The following is a 20977-nucleotide window of genomic DNA, read 5'->3' on the forward strand; positions in this document are numbered from 1 at the left end:
TATATATATATTTTTTTTTTTCCTTCATTACAAAAACAACATGTTGAAGCAGGAGCCTCACAAGGTCAAACCTCGCCGGTTGTGGAACGAGTGTCCAGTTAAGATGGATGGAGGAGGAAATCTAAGCTGGTATCACTGTCAGACACACGAGGGTCACCTCTGCACACTGGATCCTTTTCTGCTGAGCAATAGCCATTTCCTCATCACAGGCACAGCATGAAGGGACAGAGGGCGAGGGGGGGGGTGGTAGTTGCCACAATACAGGCACAGAGAGGAACACGGTTCACCTTGTCTGAAAACTCTCCTTTCTGCCTTGCGTACTCACATGCTGACTTAATTGCATTTGATGGGAGCTCTTTGAAAGTCCTGATGCAATCTCAAAGACTCTCTTCAGATAAACCCGAGGGATGCACTCGCTTTCACTGCGGAGGCTGCGTGACGGAGAAAAAACAAGAGCGCCGCTGCTTCCCAAAGATAATGGCCGACATGTTCTGCTCAAGAGCCGCTCCTGGTAGAAGCACGGTCCCAGACCGGACTGAGGACATCGGCAAACACGTCCAGATGATGAGAATGGAGCGTTTTAAGACACTCATTATAATTCCACTCCTTGCATTGCTTTCATTACATTTGTGTATATGATGGAGTATCTCAGCATTACAAGAAAAAAATAAATACAATTATGGGAAGAAAGTCATAAAATTATAAGAATAAAGTCATGATAGTACCAAAATAAAGTCATATTAGAATAAAGTCAGAATATTACGAGAATAAAGTAATAAAATTACAAAAATAAAGTCGTAATATTACGTGAATAAAGTTGGATTAATATGAGAATATAGTCATTATTGCATTAATAAAGTTGTAAAATTATGTCTTTATCCTCATAATGCTACGACTTCATTCTCATATTATTCCTACTTTATTGTTGCATTTCTTTTTCATTTTCCAGCATTTATTTTCATTTGGTTGGTCTTGAAGTCATGGTTCCTCTTTGCTTTGCCTACCAAGATGGCGCGGCTCACTACCGGTTCAGACTGGTGGGATCTATGTATCAGCCAACAGTCCCATGGGTCCAACACACAATATTCAGCTAAATTATTATCTTTGAACTAAATTCTTACAATTATTATTCATTAATAGAATCATATCAGTCTACGAACATCATTGTGTTGTGCTTTCCTACAACAGGTAGGAAAGCACCTGTTGCAATAATTCAAATGTGTTCAATCAATAACTCCACTCATCCATAATTTTCTCGAGTGGTTTTAATACAAGTAAAGCTACTTGTTTTAGTATCAAAATACTACAAGCAATATTTCAATTAATATAGATAAATATGTTACACTTTGTTGATGTATGTTTTAGGAATAACCCAGAAGTATTTCTTCAGCACATGCGAAGATGTGCTAACGGATCAGATCGTGCCGCGATCAAGTCGTCCATTTAACCTGCCTGACACGTATTTTACTAGATAACCAAACACTTTCAGCAGCTGGACGGCGCTCCGTAGTCACTTCCCTTCCAACTGGAGTATAAGCTACACACACATCTGATGCTTTTACCGTGTTTCGTAGTTTTGAGGAGACCACCTGATACAGCACTAGTTAGTCCCAGCTGTCTGGAGGTTCGGACACACTTCTACCCCTCCCGACCCCTAACCCAAGCAGCTGTGACCCTCACTGCAGACGGCCAATTACAGGCAGCGCTGCAGCCAAGAGCAACGCTTCTATCTCGCCACTGCAAACACGACTATGATGGAGGAGGAAGAAGAACTGACAGCTCCCACGTTTTTATCACTATCAATGAGACAAAGCAGATGGCTGCTCCTATGTGCCTCCAGTAAGGAGGCGTGGGGGGAAATGGATAAAAACAGCAAACCTAAAACAGAGGGGGCACGTGTAGTGCCTGTTGGTTTTACTGCCACTGAAAAACTAAACGAACAGGAAGAAAATCAATGTATAATAAATATGTTCAGTATGATGAAATGATCTGGGTTACTGAGGGTAACAGTAGTTGTGTTTCCATCATCCATAAAATTGCACAAACTGAAATTATGAAGAAATTGTTTCATGGAAACATGGCAATTTTGAAAATAATAATAAAAAAAAACCTCACATTTTTCAGCAAGTTTTTACACTGAGATTAGTTGCTATTTCGGTCGTATCAAAACTGCAATAGAAAACCATTTTTGCATCATACATCGTCTCACACAATCAACACCTGGACGTTACTGCAGTCAAAAACATCGAAGAAGACGACAGGAAGTAGCAGGAGGATGGTTTGTTTTTATTTTTTTCAGCTCCACTGCAGCTCTCACAGAATCAAACTGTTCATCAAAGGTTGTGTGTCAATCAAATGTGTTGAATCCATAATTCTACCCATCCACTATGACAGGTAGAGTAGACGGGGCTTGTTGCTCCAAAGCCTGAATAAGACACTGACGTCTCCTCTGATTGGCTAATGAGTGCTAGCGTCATGACATGTAACTCTTTACATCCGTCGCTGCCATGATTTTTACGGTCTTATCACGTGAATAAGCTCATTTACATGTGATTTTAATTTCATTCCTTATTGAATGGAAACACGGCAACAGTAAAATTGTGTTTTTTCGACGCTGGAAGAACACAGACAAAAGATTTGCGCACATTTGTAACGGAGACACAGCTGCTGTTACATTTTTCCACGTGCGTAATGATGTTTGATGTGGTTTTCAGGGAGTTAAAGTAAATCCCACTGACAGATATCAAAGTCTCACTCCAGCCACTATATCACTGTCTGTCGCTTTCCATCATTACTCGGAGCATTTTGTGGTCCCATAAGTCAAACTTTTAAAGTATTTCCAGATGGTTGCATGTTAGGCCTATTCAGACTCGTATTTATCGACCTTTCATCATTGTTGACCGCCTCTGTTTCTCTTACAGGCAAACTGCAGGTATGTCTGGCTGTTACATCAGTAGAGTGGAAATTATTAGTGAGCAGGTGGAAACTGGGGAGGCAGCCTGCTTCAGATAAAACGGCATTTTGCTTTTTATTGCAACCGTCAGCGAGCTCTCAAATCAAGCCTTCAGCGGGCCCGGCTTCACATTTTGTGGATTTCTTTTCTGAACAATAATTCGGTTTCATAAACTCCCTGAAGATCAGCAAAGAACCCAGAAGACATCCCCATACACTCTGCTTGGTAGAAGTACGTCAAAAAGACAATTGTGGTGTTTCCATTAAATAAGACATTAATAAGCTCGTTCATGCAGTAAGTCAGTAAAAAACATGCCCATGTTTCTACAACTACTTCCTGTCGTCTTCTTCTTCGTGGTTTGCACAATGGGAATTTTGGCTTGTTGATCACATGACTCGTGTTATGTGAAAAAAAATGTTTCCATTGCAGTTTTGCAAAATAAGCAAATTTCGATACGGCCAAAAAAAAAAAAAAAAAACCCTCATCCTAGCGCCAAAACTTTTTAGTGAAAAAAAGAGACTTTGCATATTTTCATGCGGCAAATTTATTTTCAAAATGTCAAATTATATGGTGAATGGAAACGCAGCTAACGAGAAACAGTGTTTACTCCATGCAGAGGAATCCAAAAACATTGTGCAGAAGGTGCAGGTGCTTGTTTTTGTCTTGCTTGGTTCGATCAAATGAAATACCAACACATTACCTTGAAGTTTGGAATCACAATGTGGAAAAAAATTGAAGAAGTTATTTTGTAAAATGTTGAAAATGGGATGACTCTCGGCAGACTCAGCAATCAAAATATCACATTTTGAAAAAAACTGCAGCTTCTGCACATTGTTGGCACTTCGCACTCCGACATATGACAGATATTAATATGTAAGAACCCCCTTCAGGCAGAGTGGCCCGTGGTACAGCATACCCAAACAGATAAAATTTTAAAAAAGCAACTTTTCAAGCACGGGGATCAGGTTGTTAGAGGAGAAAAGCTTACTTGAAGAACTCCACAAAGGAAAAACCATATCCATGTTGTTCGGCGATGCCTGCACACACGACGTTGGCTGATGCCCCAATCAACGTACCGTTTCCTGAAAGGATTGTTAAAAAAAAAATAATCAAAGGTACATTTAACATATTTCTCCTTGTTAACAAGCATCCTGTGCACCATAAGCATAAAAAGCTGGAAAAAGTCAAAGCATAACTCCTTCCATTCAAAGGTTAAAAGGGCAAAGCCAGAAAACAAGACGAGCGTCTCTAAGGTTGCGTTTTTATTAAAGAAAATGGTGCATCCTTTTAAACGTCATTCAGTAATGACACGTGGCTCCGATGCAAAATGTCTCTATTGTTTGGGCTCAACCTGCCATTTTTAAGTCTGCTGGAAGTGGATTAACATTATGAAAACGTAATATGACAAAAAAATTTATCTCCCTTTTTTTTTGTAACAGATTCTATTTCAAATTTTAACACCAGGAAACAAAACAATTGAAATTAATTATGTGCATCTCAAATATCCAGCTGACTTGCTGGGAGGGGCTTGGAACCCATTGACAACAGCTTCCAGTTCTGGTTAAGTTTTCCACCGTGTCTACGAAAGAAAACCTTCAATGGCTAATTACTGTTTTTAAAAATCATTGATGTCAAAAACTGATGTTTTTATCAGCACGTGACTCCAGTGTGTTAGTGTCCAAAAGGTGCTAGAGTGGGAGTGGAAGTGGACAGCAGCTCCATCAAAATCTGTCATACTGCAGTTGATTAAACTCAAACACTCTGACAGCTCCTGTTTGTCCTTCCCACCCTAACAGAGCGCCACAGCCACGAAGGGCCCAACGCCTGGCGCAGCGGAGCCTGAAGCTGCTGTACTTTGAGGACCTTGAAGCCTCTCTTTGAAAAATGAAAATAATAATGATAAAAAAAATAAAAAAAAACCAACCCTGCCTTCCCAGGGTAGAGGCACAGCTGCTGAAACTGTGGCTGTCACCTAAAGCGTCTGATGCCGGAGGCCATGCTTATAGATCCACACCTTTGAGGAAGCGGATCAAACTGTAAAGTCCCCCGCTGTCTGGGTGTTGTCACCCCGAACCACATGCGCTCTGTTCCTATTAGAGATTGATAACTCACCACCGAGGCAGGCCCCCATGGCCAAGGCAAAGATGAGAGGCTTCACAGGGAGGTTGACATCCGCATCCTGACTCAGGTTGAGGAGAACTGGGATCTGGAACAATCAGACGTACATTTAAAATCACTAAAACAGAAAAGTACATTTTACTTACTCCCCTTTAAGTGAAAAAAGATCTTGATAATGTTCCTATTGACATATTTATTTACTTGCGGTTGAACGAAGATTAACATGTATTTATGAGTATTTCTATGCAAATCGGTTTATTTGTAGTAGAAATCAGGTATTGCTGGAAAAAAGTTAAAAGTTTAAATGATACAAAATATGTTTCCTTGAGCAGAAATTCATCAACAAAGTTAAAACAGTAACATTAAAGGTGTGTTTTTATTCCAGTTGGCGATCTTAATGTATTGAGGGACATCGAAGGACAGCGTTCACATGATGAAAGGTTTCAGAATCTTTTGTTTTCTACCAGGTGTCCTTGGAAATGTTCTGCTTTATTTTTCAACAAAACTGCTCAGACTTTTACTTCTGACATTACAGCAAAACACGAGGTGATACGAGAGGAAAAACGGAGACGTCTTTACTGTCATTTAGTTTCAGTTTTCAGAAAGCAAAAACCATCTGTAAGATAAAACTAACTTGATTTGATTTTTCTTACAATTTTAAACTAAAGATTCGTTAACGTCAACCATCAAAGACATATCTTTGAACTGAAACGTTTACTGGTTTTAGCCGATCGGCTGAGGAGTCAGTCTGACCAGGCCTACCATGGTGGCAGTGAAGGGAATGTTGTCGATGAGAGAAGAAGCCAGAGCGGAGACCCACATCACTAAGATGATGGCCACAGCCAGGCGCTGGTCCTCTGGCACCGCCTGGGAGAGGAAACAATCAGAGCGACGCATAACCAGTACGGTTCATGGTGTTCCCAGATCAGCCAGTCTGGGAACTAAATAAACCCAGTAGGCTCATTCTTTGAGTTGAAGCTGTTTGGTGACAGTCAGTCAGGAGGTCGGTTTGATTTTTAGTCCTGATGGCTCTTCCAGTTGTCTGCATTTAACCTGATGATATTTAATGTTTGAATCCTGAAATGGCAGCAGATTAACCATGAAACATTCACATCTTTCATTGGACAGCAGCTGAATATTACAATGTCAGCTGCAAATTCTGGGTTTTTCCAATGTAAAGTAAACTCGTTTGAGTGCACCGATCAATTTTAGATTGTTAGCAGTTATGCTAATACATGTTAAAAAATAAAAACATCCTGGAGCTTTGAGACACAATGTAAATGAATTTACTGAAGCATGAACTTTTCTTGGATTTTGTCTTTGCGTTAAGTATGTTTGGTATCTGCTCTGGTATTTTTTAAAATACATTTAAGAATACTGTTTTTATGAAAACAGGACAAGAATGAGCAAAAAAGCAGCAAAAGTCCAAGGAAAAACTCCTACGGACAATGGGAGGGATGCGTGGTTGCAGTTACTGTGCACAATTTGGTGATGCACGTTCCACTCCCTTCTGTGACTGATTCACTAAACCAAATCAAAACAAAGTTCAAAGTGTTTTGCATAATAAAAGCACAAACCTCAATGACTGAAACATTACAGTTTTCAACGTACCGTCATTACACATCAAAATGTTGGTTAGTGTTTCATTTATCGTTGTACTAAAGCGTCTCTAAACTGGTGGTTTTCAGTCTAGATCTTAAGGAAGTCAGTGTTTCGGCTGTTTCACCATCTTTGTTCCAGATTTGTGGTGCATAGAAGCTGAATGCAGCTTTTAAATAAGTAGAACGAATAGGAATGTTTTTAAATAGCGTTATTTGTGTGGCTGTGATTGCTGTGACATGCCATCACCGCCATGCAATTACATCAAGGAGAAGCAACGAATAGTTCTTATGGTTACTTCTATCTCTATCACAATAGCACTACAAGATATCATGATAAAACTTTAAGTCTACATCGCCCACCCCATACTTCTAGGACTTCAACAGATGTTCAGGTCTGCAAAGGTCTCTGGTTTGAATCTTCTTGAGCTTCTCTTTTCTCTCCCACCTTCAATGGGATAAAAAGAAACTATTTCTCTTTCTTTTGCTTTGCCTCCAGTTGGGCCATGACAGAAAGACCGTACGGCTCCACCTGGCATGCTGTCCATCGTTAGAGGAAACTCACCAACTTAAGGATCCGCAACGGCACACCGCCTGTCATGTGTGATTATTAGCCTCAGACAGGACCCGTGTCTAAACGTGGGCTGACGTCCCCATTACTGCTTCAATTCTCCGCTAAGAGACAACTCGCTCGCACCCGGCGCCGGGGCAAGAATATGGGTGAAAATTACCAGCGAGCTCGGTCGACCGCCGGCAGGAGCGAGAGAGATGTAAACAAAATAATTGAATTCGGAGCTTGTGTGGAGCCAAAGGATCAATATGCATAAAAATGCAATATCAAGTCACCTGTGCCCAATTATCAGTTATGCCAGCCGAACAGATACCTGAGCCACGACGGCCAAGGCGGCGAATCAAGAAGGAGAAGGACTCACTTTTATCAGCAGCGCCGTCTGCTCTCCAATGTAGTCGATAAGCTGCAGCTGGGCTAAAGCCTGAAAAATGAAAAGGGGATCAATAATAAAGAGGGGAGAGAAAAAAAAAAGTCAGGAGAAAACAACTTAGAGGTGGGAAGAAAGAGAAGAAAAGCAATTTGGCTTCTATTTAGCAGTCATTAACCGGACAGAGATAAATGCATTCTTGTTATCATAGCCGACACTGAGAATTAAATGTATATATATATCCACATATGGAAGGTAGACCTTGTGGGAGATGGTTGTCTAACACTATACAGACTTCAATGATTCCAACAAATAGTTTTGGCCACATTCGTGCCCAACAGTCGAAAAGACAAAAAACAAAAAAACAAAAAGATCCCGTTGTGTCGACAACCTTTTCCTTTCCCTACGCAGCACGGCTGGTCGGTGAAGAAAAAGGTAATTACTTTTCACAATGTGAGTTCACTGCCAAACTGCATTTAGGTCACACCCAAGCAGGCAGTCAGTGTGGCTAAGCTAACTTATGAGGCGCTTTCTTTTATCATCAGGTGAAGCTGTTTGTCAAAGATAGACTATTTAAGATTTTTCTTTTCTTAGGTATCAATGTTTGATCCCCTCTTTGGATTCTAGCAGGGATTAACAAAAACATGTTCTTTTTATTAAATGTCACACATAAGGACTTGCGTGGTCATTACCTCCATTAAAACAAAGAGGCCTGCAAAGAACAGTAGAGTGGCCCACTCCACCCGGTGCAGGATGATCTCAAAGTCCTGGACGTCGGCCAGAACTAAGAGCCAGAGGGCCCCCAGGATGGCGATCCAACCTGGCAGAGAGAGAGAGAGAGAGAGAGAGAGAAAAAGAGAGAGAGAGACATCACCTGATGATCATCTGCAACTATGACAAAATCTCCACCCAAGGCAAATTTTACTTTTAAAATTATGATGATAAGAATGTAACTTCTGAATATATTTATACTTCTTAGACTTTTTCTGTCTGTAACCTCAAACATCAGTGTATTTTATTGGGATTTTATTTGGCGAACCAACATGAAGTGGGAAGCTCTGTATTGAGGCCGTCAGAATCAATACTTTGCAGAACCACATTTTGCTACGGCAAGAGCTACCCGTCTTAGTGGTCCTTGTGGGACGACTAAGTAGTGTCCAGACTGAAGCAATCGTCAATTCGTAAGGTAGGGTAAGGGAATTTTATCTATATAGCACATTTTCAGCAACAAGGCAATTCAAAGTGCTTGGGTCTTTGCAAAACAGTCCCAGTTCAGTTAGTGTAGACAGAGAGCGTTTGGAAATGTACATTTTCAAGCATCTAATTCTCTAATTTTTTTAGACTTTAGGACAAAACTTTGACTATGTCACTCTGCATGTCATTCAACACATTCCCCTTTTCAGTCAAAATCACAAATCAAATTAGAGTCACAAAAACAAATGTGCTTAATGGAAACATGTCAATTTTGAAAACACGTTTTTGCTTAAAAAAAAAAAAAAGATTGATTTTCAGCTGTATCAAAATTTGTTTAATTTGCAAAACCTCTTTCGTATCATCCAAGTCATGTGATCAACGACCTGACATTACTACCGGCGGAAAACACAAAAAAGATGACAGGAAGTGGTAGGAGGATCATGGCACAACGTAATCTGATGACTTGCTGCATGAACAAACTTATTCACGTGTGATTTTAATTGCGTTTCTTATTGTGTTTCCTCGACAGCAAAAATATTGATAAAGTTTTGCTCACATTTGTAATGGAAAACACCAGTTGACTGTCTGGTGATACTTTTAGGTATATTAGCAAGGAATTTTGCTACATTTTGCTACTTCCACCACCATGTTCCCCTTTGGGAAGGGTGCGTTCAATGACGTGCAGTGTTAGTTGTTTGGCACAAACAATATTTTGCAAGTTCCATTTTGGTTTAATATTAAAGGAATAACTAAAGGGAACGGAATACAAATTCATACAAATTCATCCAACATGTTGGTAAAAACAGGTGAACTTTTTTTTTTACTCCTTATAATTTTGTACTGTTTTATGTTGGTCTGTGTGGAAAATTATCCTTTCTTTATTTAGGTTCTTGATGTATGAGGCTGAAGAAGAGTCAGTGAGCTGAAGTCATGATTTCCATTATTATGACTAAAATACAGCTTTGTGCTCTATGTGTGTGTGTGTGTGTGTGTGTGTGCGTGTGCGCGCGCGCGTGTACCACCATGCAAATAGCTAAGAGACAGAGGAAAACACAGAATTATTTATTCTCAACATCTGTCACCTAAAATCTCAATAAAACCAATGAAGTTTGTGGTTTGAACAATGAAGTGTAAATATCTGATCACAAGAGAAATGTTGCTTTTGAAGCATCAAATTGTTTTTAGAACATAGACCTGCGTCTGTCCTTTGTTATGACGTGTATTCACAATGATTCGCACTTTTCCAGAGATAATAAAAGGTTTTAAAGAAAGCATGCCAAAAGCAATCCAGAATGTCGCCATGGTTTTAACACTCTTTCAAGTTACGCTACATAAATTACTTCCTTCATGCAATGCTAACTCGTTCCGATTAAATGAAATAAAAACACCAACATGTTCTAAGCTGGAGCACATGAGCTGGTGCCGATAGAGAGCGTTTCTGGAAGAGGAATGGATGTGCATCCACTCGGAGAAAATTTGATTAAACAGGCTCAGACCTGGCTCAGACCTTTGGGAACAGCTTTCACAACTGAAGGGACGTAGAGAGGACGAGGAGGGCAAACTACGAAAGCGACAGTGAGGATAGAGGGGACGTAGTTAATACTGTACAGACTAGAATGTAAAAACTCAATGGTACTCTGAGGCATTTTTATAAGAATCAACCTTAGCTAACCACAGCTGTTAGTCACTGCCACAGTTCAACAGCACAAGGGAGAAAATGTATTTCTTTTGACTCCAAATGTCTTGCAAAAGCGGAGAGTTCCAGTGAAAATGTCACAGAGAATTATGTAATGGCAAATGATTGAATGAATTATCCTGACGACCACGATTTACCTAAAACACCAGCAGCGCTGTTTTCGTCTCCCATTAACTCCTAATAGCAGCCAAATGTCACATCCAGTGTCACAGTATATGAGGCCAAAGTATACGGAGCTTTTTCTCTTATACACACCTAAAGAACTGCTGCAGGACTGAACCCATCAGATGCTTCAGCATAAACAGGGACTGAAAGGCTCCCACCGCTGTTGATCAGAACTTTAACAGTTCACTCATGTTCCGCTTGTTGGGTTGTTTTGTTTTTTTGAAGATTAAACAGGATAAATTGGGCCAATAAATTAGTGGAAGTAGATGGAGCCACATCTACTTCCACTGTGTCTCTTGGATATATCCAAGAGACACCGAACTGTGTGTATTGATGGTGAATTTACTTTGTTTTAGCTGTAGTCGTTGATGATTTATTTGATTTAGATCACATGTATTGTAGTTATTTATTTATTTATTTTTTTGTACAGAAACTGTGATTATTTAGGTGGGAAACCGCAGTAGCTGGCAGTGTGCCAGTCACCGTCTTCCTGTGTGAAAGGGTTCAGGATTAAGGTTAGAGATTAGGGTTGATCCAAACCCCTCGAGTCTGAGTGACTGTCTGGAAAAAGAAGAAATATTATGAGTGCATTTTTACAGATGCACTGCCTCACCCAGTGGTGAGGCAGTGGTGTCCAATGTTTTGGCCACAGCGGAAAAAGTCATCAAGTTAAAAGTATTTGTGCTTCACAACAATTTTTTTTTTCATTATTAGTACTGCAAAACATTTTGCGATTATTTTTTTTATGCTCAACAACAAACTAAACATGCAATCATTTTATGAAACCAACAGTCTTGTTTATGTGGGAAGGTCAAATTATTTTTGTTTTATGAAAGAAGTCTGTACCTCAGCAGAGGAATAAACATCAGAATTTGAGTCATTTTTCTCCAAAAATGCTCGCTTGATTGAGCAAAATTTTGTAATTAAAGTAAACAAATTTAAGCACACCCAGCTCTGCTTTTACTTAAAGATTGGTGGATATTTGAGGTCTTTTTACTATGAAATTATATTTGATTTGGACATCAAGTCTGTAATAAAATCTATCTGTAGAGAATGCAAAAAGCATGATTATAAAAAGATGACAACTTAGGTGCAAGGTGGAAGCTTGGAAACTGCAGCTCAGAGGAGGAGCTGCGTCTCGAAGGCGGAGCTAAGTCCCCCAAGACGTTTTGAACAGCTGAATGGTTGCCATGGAGATTAAAGGATTTCTCAAACATATGGGAAAGAATCAAGGCAACACTCCAGGTGTGTTTTTGATAAAAAGTAAAGATAAAAAGTTGTTTTATCCTTATAAAGCACAATAATTCATAAAACTTGAACAATCCTTTTAATGCTATCTTCTGTACACAACCAGGAGTCAGCATGAGAGAACCCAGAAAATTCCAACTAAAATAGATTTGAGGACCGTCTGAATGGCTTATCGTTTATGAGCAATATTATGAGAAATAATGAAAGAAATACAATAAATTAAGATAAAGAAGAGCAAGGGGGCAGATGCTCCTTCTAGAGCCTAGAACTGTTTAAATAGAAGAATCTAACATCAAATGCTGTACAGATTAATAAAATAGAATAGTAAAGCGTTTATTTTTTGCACTTGGTCCATTCCAAGCACAGTGGTGGCAACGCAAACATGGCAATTTCAGTAGATCCGACTCCCCGCACCGGAGTCGAATCACTTGGTGAACAATCAAGCAGCAATTAAATCCTAACATGTCAAGCTAATGACATTTTAATGAGACGTAATTCTGCAGGAGCGTGTGAACGAACAGGCCAGGCCGACCTGCAGCTGCAGTCAAGCCTGACTCCGACCGGCGGCGCGCCTGCAGTGAGCGATGTGTGTTTGAACGGGTGCCGGCCCCCCTCCAAGTGCGACAGGAATCGCAGTGCAGCGGGGTCGCTCCCGTTTGATGAATGTCACCCAAACAGTGGCTGTAATTAACTCGGCGCGGCCGCCAAGGCAGACACAGACACCTGACGTCGGCGTCGTGCAGAAAACTGCGTGTGGCTAACAGCAGGAACATATTTGTGTCCGTTTAATGGAGAACACGGAGTTCGTCTTTGCTGGAACATGAATGAAACTGATAATGCTCTAATTAAGTGCAGTGTAAATGTAGTAATGCTTTGGCGTGTTACATTTGATTTTAAAAAATGTGCTTTCAATGTGGCTGAATCAGTAATTTGACTTTTTAAGAATTTACAAAACTGTTTCACAAAAAGTGTAAAAGAAAATAATTTATGTAAATTTGTATGAATTCCTCTGTCTATAATTGCACTCTAAGGAAGTGAACTTTAAGACCATTTTTTAAGCATATTAAAAATGCTTTTGCTGAAGTGCAACAATAGATTCCTGCTGATAATTGCACTGAGACGTTTTGACTCTTATGTTTTTCACTCACATTATTTGCTGATTCTTTCTGCCCCTGTCGCTCATTCTGATTTGAGTAAGAAAGCTTTTGTTCACTCTGCTCCCTCTTCTTGGAACAAGAAACTTCTAGACGGATTAAATTCTTAGTGTTTTTACATCCAAACTAAATGTTCTTGAGGCCGATTCAATGGCATGTACCTGTTTTTCATAGCTCGACATTTTTCCTTCAGCTGTTTCAGTTTGTCTTGTCTTGTGTTTGTTGCTGCCTCTCGGCTAGAACTCCCTTGAAAAAGAAGTATTTGATCTCAGTGGATTTTTATCCGTTAAAGGTCAAATAAGAATAGCAAACTTTATTTTAATATCACCACCTTCCTAAAATAGTATATTAAATAAAATCTTATTTTATTTTTAGTTTTTTGCCTAAAACATCATATGGAAAGAAAGAAGTGGTGTATTTTTTTAACTAAAATTACTTTTAGTAAAAAAACAAAAAAAAAAGTCAGGCCATTATTTTAAGAAGGCAACAAAATAGTGGATCTCGCAAAAGTTTTTTTAGTAGCACCACACATAGTTTTTTCTTTCTCATTCGCAGAGTGAAGCATGGTGGTGGCAGCATCATGGTGTGGGGAGGTTTCTCAACAACGTCAGGAACAGCTCACCTTTTCGTGGCTGAAACAGACGTAAGACTGGGGTGGAAATTTATCTCTTCAGCAGTGCAACAGTCCTTAACATGCAGCTGTGCTAAATGGGACTAGTTTAGCTAGGAATGGCCCAGTCAAAATCCAGAGCTAAATCAAACAGTCTGGGTGTGACTGGGATGGGAAAAATTTTATTTTCAATATGAGCAACGCTAAAGAGTAAAAAAAAAAAAAAAAAAAAAAAAAAGTTCAAAGAGATGTACTTAAAACAAAATATACATATTGATGTTAATTTTCATGGACTATTTTCACTTTCCACGCCACAAACACAGTTTCATCAACTTCATGGAAACTACAAAAGGCTTCATTTTGACTGTGATGAGTCATTTTCTTACTCAACTTTAGAACCCGACAGGCGTGTCGCTACGCTAACGCTAAGCTCTGCTATAGCTCCAATAATGACCCAAAACACTGGTGATTACAATCATGCGCATGTCAAACAGAAGTAAAAACCTACAGCAGCCACTTTGACTCATTAGGCTTTAATCTTTTCAGGTGTTTGTGGTGAAAACACGCCTGTGATAAACTCATTAAAAGAGGCTTATTTGTAAAGGTCTGACTCAGAAAGGTGCTTAAGAGTCTGACAGACCCAACTCCAGCCGACCCAGGCCGCTTCTAATTTGAGTGCAGTATAGAAAAAATACGCTGAAAGATTAAAAGAAAGTGGGCTGCATATTTTATTTAAAATTATTTTCAAATGTAACAAATTTTAAGCTGCCTTTCTGATCTCTGGGGACATTTTGTACACCTGAACAAGAAGGGATCAAACAAATGAAAAAATATAGATGTATTCAAGTATGTTGAAGCCGCTGTCAAAGTGACTGTTTCCTCTCTCACAGTGCGTTTTCCTCCGTATCAAAAGTTGTGTTACTTTAGTTTAGATGTGGGGGGGGAAAGTATGAACTCCTTGTATGTTTATTCAGCTCATTAGTTCATTTTGATGATGAATATTTGGTGTAAAATTTCCGGGGCCAGCTTTCATCAGCCTCTAATCTGACTGAAGGTGAATTATCTGTGCTGTACAGATTCTCCTGTTATGGTCACTGACCTCTAGGGGCTCTCTTTTTTTTGAGAGAGCTCTGTGTTTTCTGTTTCAGCTCTGCCTGATTGCTGCAGGTGAAGAGTGTTGGGGCTCGTCAGCCGCCATATATAAGCAGCAAGCTGGAGATGCCAGACCCTCTCCTTTTGTTTGACCTGGGCCATGAGCTGTGACTCTGCTTGAGAGCTGTGTGTGAGAACTGTCTTAAGTTTTATGTTAAAGCCCAGTGCCAGAATTTACTTTAGGAATTTTAGGGTGGGGTTGTAACATCTCCCAATTAGTCAAATCATTTTAAGCTGAACCGATCAGGAAGTACGCAAAGCTGCTTTCAGCTGAAGGCACTCCAAGCGTTCAGCATGCTGAGATGAAGTGAGCGAATCTTTGTCAGTGCAAACTGAGCGTTTGCATAACATAGCATGAGCTGAAGTGATCTTATTATCTGGTCATTGTGATGACATTTGCGTAGCTTTTAGGCATACACTCACCAGCCACCTTATTAGGTACAACTTGCTTGTGTGGGGTTGGATATTTATATTTATATATATATATATACACACGTTGTGTATATATATATATATAACACGTGTTATATATATATATACACAACCCCTTTAAATCAGACCATTCTCTAAATAATATAGAGATTTATAAATATAACATAAATATAGAGATTTATATTATAAATATATTATAATACTCAGTTTGTGCTCTTGCTTAAACTGAGCATCTTAAACCAATGCTCAGTTCAAGTTCCAGGAAGTCATCTTCACCACATTCAGATGCCAGAGAGTTTTCCTGTCGTGTGATTGGCTGACCACACATATCGCATGTGAAAGTGTGTAGATAAAGTGTTTCAGACTGAATACACAGAAGGTTCAACATGAAATTATATTTCAAAGTAGCCTTTTGCAACATCTCATCCTGAAGCATGTTAAGAATCATGCTCCGCAGAGGATTTTTGTCAAGATTATGGTTTGAAAACAAAACATCAAAGTTCACGTTTTGGTAGAATTTGTCAGTAAAGGCGAGAGTTGGCCTGATGAAGACAGTGCAGCACTTACCCAGCTCTAGATGAATGCTGGGAACAAAGGAGTTGAGAAAGAACATGAAGATCACCACACCAAGGACGGAGGCACATTTCACCAACAGAACCGTGTCTGTTATTCTGTGCTGTGGAGTAAAAAAAGAAAAAAAAGATATATTTATGTAATGCGTATTTTCCTTGGGTTTGAAAAGCTGATTTTTATCACAGATCTGATGGTATTTGTCTCAAGTGAACTTTCAAAGACTCGGCCCACTTCATTACTCAGATAGCATCAATGCACAACTCCTACAAACAGAGAAATATTACTGAAGGGAAAAATCAAAACGCCACCTTCTTCTGCAGCTCCTGAATGTTTTGTTCCCAGTTTTTATCCTCCTGAGAAATTTGCCTGTTTGAAAAAAATAACAGAAGTCGTGTTAATCTAGAGAGAAAAATTAAAATAATTGAATGGCATGTGACTATACTAACAACTATACTGACTGAATTTTGAGTTTATTTTATGGATGTGTGAAACTTTAAAATGAGATATGATTGGATTTCAGACAAAAAAATACGGACAAAAAAAAATAAACAAAAAACAAACAAGTTCTGTGATATGTGATAAATGCAATTTTGAGAGTGACACAGAAGAGCAGTGAGGGCTTTTCATTTAACCTCTGGAAGGTTTTCATCATCTTGTGGAGCAGATTTTCCAGGTTGAGCACTTTTTGCATCAGGAGGCATTTCACAGCTGTCTCCTCCCGGCTGGCCGGGTTAATGCGCTGAGCCGTTTGCCTCCAGACCAGGATCTCATGCTTCAGTTCTGGAGTTAGAGGACAAACAGACACATTTAGGGGAGGCAAAACACAAAAAGGCATCAATGCACAACTCCTACAGAGATGTATGGAGGACCAAAAGCACCAAAAGTCAATGAATTAAAGCTACATTCAATATTAGATTAAATATATCCGACTATCTTGATAGTGTAAAATGAAAATAAATAAGAATAGCAAAAGGGTATTCTTATTTATTTACATCATATATGGAGAACCAAAAGTACCAAAAATCAACAAATTAAAGATGCATTAAATATCAGGTTAAATATATCCAACTGTCTTGAAGGTATAAAATGTAAATAAATAACAATTAGCTTTTCCAATTTGATTCTTCTGACTGCAAGTCATATTAACGATCTGGAGTGACACTGAACTCTGCTCTACATGTAATCTCAATCTGTTGTAATTGTTGGATGTTTCTTTGGTTTATTATGTTTTTAATGCAGTGTTTCTTTGAAAATGGAAAGTAAAACCATACGACTTAAGAGAAAGTTGTTTAAATAATGATATATTATGCTAAAAAGATTACCTACATATGATAAAATTCCCATGTTTTTACCTTTTACTCCATACAAGTGAAGTGTGTGTGTGTGTGCATGTGGGTGTGTGTGCGCGTGTGTGTGTGTGTGATTAGTAATGTGCTTTGTAATAATTAAATATGCAATTTATTTTTACATGAAGTGGCTTACTTGAGTAAAAAAATCATTTCTGTATGTTTATACCCCTATTTACTAGTAAGTTAAACTTAAAAGACAAAACATATGAAAAGTGAAGTGCTTTGTGTCTAACACTTTCTGTGGAAGAATTAAATCAGTCACTGAAATTCTAAATACAATTCAATTTCTTGTTTCACGGCGCCTACTGCAGCACATCATGAAGGTTCTGTACTTGTTTAAAACTTTATTCAGCTTGAACCACGATTAAATAAAGTGTTAAATATGTAATAATTCATCTTTTAGGACCGGGATTCTGTCTTCAACAGAGCTTGAACTGAGCTGAATTTTTCACGATTTGCACTTCACAGCAACACAGCCATAAAGTTCAGTACATTCACAGGGTAAAACGGCCGACAGCTGAGACCGAATGAGAAGACACTGGTGGTCAATATGCTACACTGTCCCCCATAGAGGGACTAATGCAGCATATTGACCAGCCTGGGGACAGCCAACGCTGAAACAGAGATACAGCCTCAGGGTGCTGGACTCTCATGCGAGCATCAGTGGGAGCCATCTTTTTTCAGAAGGTTGCTAGGTGACCTAAACAGGATCTAAGTGGAGGAGTTAAAAAAAAAACAAAAAAACTTCCTGTAAGCAAATCCACACAATTACCAGGAGTGGCAGGGGGGCTGGAGCCGATTTACCCACATGCTGAATGTCAAGCTGGCGGAGAAGCCGGAGAGTCCACGGGGTTGGGATTTACAGATGGGTTATCGGGTCCGAATGGGACGGGCCCCTCATGAATGGGAACGGCTTCTTTTAGCTCAGTGTGGAAGCAAACAGTCGGCCTGCCTCTCCTTTAATGAGAGAGCTGAGGTGACCACAGGAAAGCCTGGTGGTCTCCACTTTAATCATCCCCTGGTGGGATTCTCTCAAAGCAGGGAAGAATTGTTAAAAAAAAAAAAATCTCCCACAAATGTCTGTTTTATTAGTGTCCCCATTATGTGAGTCCAAAGGGCCTTGAATGGAGAGGATTACGGCACAAGAAAATATAGATTCCTGGATGGAAGACAAAATCATTCTGCAAAGCAAATATACTCTGTGCTCCTAATTCCTTTTAAATGAGCCTCCTCTGACTCCGGACAGCAGGTCTTCAGGGACGGACGAACGCATCCGCTGCCGGATAATTAAAAGGATACATAAAAACAAGTGCGGTGCAGCGCATTAGAAGAGTTGCTGTTCAGACAGCAGGACAATAAGAGAGGCGAGTTACGTGCTGATCTCAGGCTGCACTTTGGGCGAGCGAATCGTTTGTTACCGCCAGCTAGTGGGAATGATGAACAGCTGAGCGTCAGAGTGAAAAGGCTCTTCTGACTGCGGCCTGGCGGTGCCCTGGACAGCGCCGTGAGGTCACCAGACCCCACTGAGGGCGGTGAGCCGAGGTAAAAGACGCAAACAATGTTCGACACCAGCTGCTGACGCTGCGGTCAGCTTCTTTTTCATGAGGATACAACAGCAGTGTTTGAAAATGGTTTTTAAATTACATCTAGGACGTTTTTCAAAGTTCGTTGCACTGCAATCACAAATTATACCATATTTTGAATTAGTTTCATTAATTCTGTTTACTTGAGTGACGCTTCCTTCCACTTCACAATTTAACTTATTTGTGTTGGTCTGTTACATAAAAAGCTAGTAAGACACATTGAATTTAAGAGTCAAAAAGTTTAAGGGCTGTGTTTATGTGTTTATGCGACACTGTCGCTGCAAACTTAAAAAAATAAATAAATAATAATTATCTGCTGCATGTAGCATAAAAAAAACACCTTCTCTTGTGGAAACCTGTCATAATAACATCTATTAGTTTGTCACAAATACTGAAAAAACAAACCTAAACCAGACTAACAGCTGAATATATCATATTATTTTAGCAGTTGAAACTACTGCAGAAACTCAGAAGCAGCAGCGTTCCTTTGAGGTTACTGCCCTCAACTCAGAGCCCATCAAACTATTTCTGTGGTCCAAATCAGTGACTCACCAACTATTTCAATGGATTCTTTGTTGTAAAGTTTTTTGTTCCAGTAGAGCATCCTGAGGAAAGGGAAGGAGGTGAGGAGGACGAGGCATATTCCAAGAAACATGTAGCCTGTGAAGCTGGCAAAGTCTATTCCCTGCAACACGACAAGAAAGGGAAAAAAACAAACAAAAAAGAAACGGTTAGGATTTCACAACTCTCTCCTGGTGCCACGAACTGAGTCCTGCAATCAGTTGTAGCACATAAAAAAATACTGATGATGTATGAGAAGAGCGGGGGGAAAAAAGAGAGTCCAGAGTAAAGGATTTTATCCATCTGAGTGACTTTTCAAATATGTCCATGTCAGGTCAAGTCAAGTTCATCCTCGTAGCACAAAAGCAAAACAGGAAACCTGCTGTTTTTAGTTGGTCTACTCTGAATACTTATAATCCGAAATATTTAAAACTGGTTAATAGTGACACCTGCAGGATCCAAGTGGAAAATGAGATCATCAGGCATAAATCAAATGGGACGTATTGGAGGATCTGCCAGCCCTCTCACATGAGGCTCATGACGATGTGTCACACAGCCGCTCACTGTGTCACCTTACTGCTTCACTCCTGTAACAAAAGCTGCTCTCTGTCTCCTGAGATCTGAGGGTGAAAACCCTAAATAGTATTTCTGGTTTAGTTTCTAGTGCAAATACCTTAGTAGACTTGAAATAAGACAAAGCTAACTTACAAGTAACTTTTCAGCACAATATAGGAGCTGTGGCTCTGTAGGGTGAGTAACTTATTTGTTGTTGCAGGACACTTAACCCCAACCCGCCTACTGATTTGCATATCGGTGTGTAACTGTGTGCGAATGGATGGATGTAAAGCGCTTTGAGTGGTCAAAATGATTGAAAAAGCGCTTTATAACTTCAGTCCGTTTACCATTTTAGAACTGATGAAAAAGAACCAGTTCAGAGTGAAAGAATCTGCCAGGGACATTTTAGATTATAGACATTTTAGATTATAATATGGGAAAAAATGTCTTGTTCCACTGGCAGTGAACTTCACTTATAACCAGTAGCTTTTTCACCAATATTAAGAAAGTATTGACTTAAAAGGCACCTATTTCTTGCTGAAGAGTTACTGTTGTGAGTTAGTTTTGTTTTATTTCAAGTGTACTAAGATACAGATCGTATCTGTAAGATTTAACGTTTTGCAGTGTGGGAATTTTTTTGTTTTTATATGAAAGTTAAAAAAAACACTAACGAGCCCACGTATCCTGCAGTTACATTTCTCCCAACACAAGGCCGGCCCAAGGCATATGTGAGCTAAGTGGCTGCTTAGAGCCCCCCCACATCAACAGGGGGCCCCCAGGAGCACCAAACTAGCATGATAGATAAATATACATACATTTTAAATAACATTGAATATTGCAAACTAAATGCTGTTACAGATGGGGAAACAACTTCTGTATTGTTTTTATAAATAATAAGGATTCATCTCTTCCTGTTGATGGCTGCTGCCACTGTTGGGGAAACATAAGATACTAAATTTAGGGTTTATCAGCTGATCTTAGTAGTTAAAATAAAATGGCACACTTAAATACAACTCTGCATTTCAAAATCTAAATGATTTCTTTGTTCTTTTTTTTACTTCGTTACTCCTTTAAGGTTAAAATCAATAGTCATAATGG

The 20977-nt window shown here is 39.4% G+C and overlaps 1 protein-coding gene across 2 annotated transcripts in view; it reads right to left on the reverse strand.

The window, feature by feature from the left end:
- The window catches only part of oca2 (oculocutaneous albinism II), a 46933-nt gene that overhangs the window by 4344 nt on the left and 21612 nt on the right, over positions 1 to 20977 (reverse strand). For both annotated transcript variants that reach the window (XM_016679851.1, XM_007568421.2), the window contains exons 15-23: positions 19316 to 19448; positions 16464 to 16611; positions 16140 to 16197; positions 15826 to 15934; positions 8300 to 8427; positions 7602 to 7661; positions 5834 to 5938; positions 5066 to 5159; positions 3942 to 4035 (exon numbers count right to left, since the gene is read on the reverse strand). In XM_016679851.1, the coding sequence (XP_016535337.1) occupies positions 3942 to 4035; positions 5066 to 5159; positions 5834 to 5938; positions 7602 to 7661; positions 8300 to 8427; positions 15826 to 15934; positions 16140 to 16197; positions 16464 to 16611; positions 19316 to 19448 (929 nt within the window). The remainder of the gene's footprint in view (positions 1 to 3941; positions 4036 to 5065; positions 5160 to 5833; positions 5939 to 7601; positions 7662 to 8299; positions 8428 to 15825; positions 15935 to 16139; positions 16198 to 16463; positions 16612 to 19315; positions 19449 to 20977) is intronic.

The sequence above is a fragment of the Poecilia formosa genome, unplaced genomic scaffold (assembly GCF_000485575.1).
Source record: "Poecilia formosa unplaced genomic scaffold, Poecilia_formosa-5.1.2 Scaffold222, whole genome shotgun sequence".
Classification (NCBI taxonomy): domain Eukaryota; kingdom Metazoa; phylum Chordata; class Actinopteri; order Cyprinodontiformes; family Poeciliidae; genus Poecilia; species Poecilia formosa.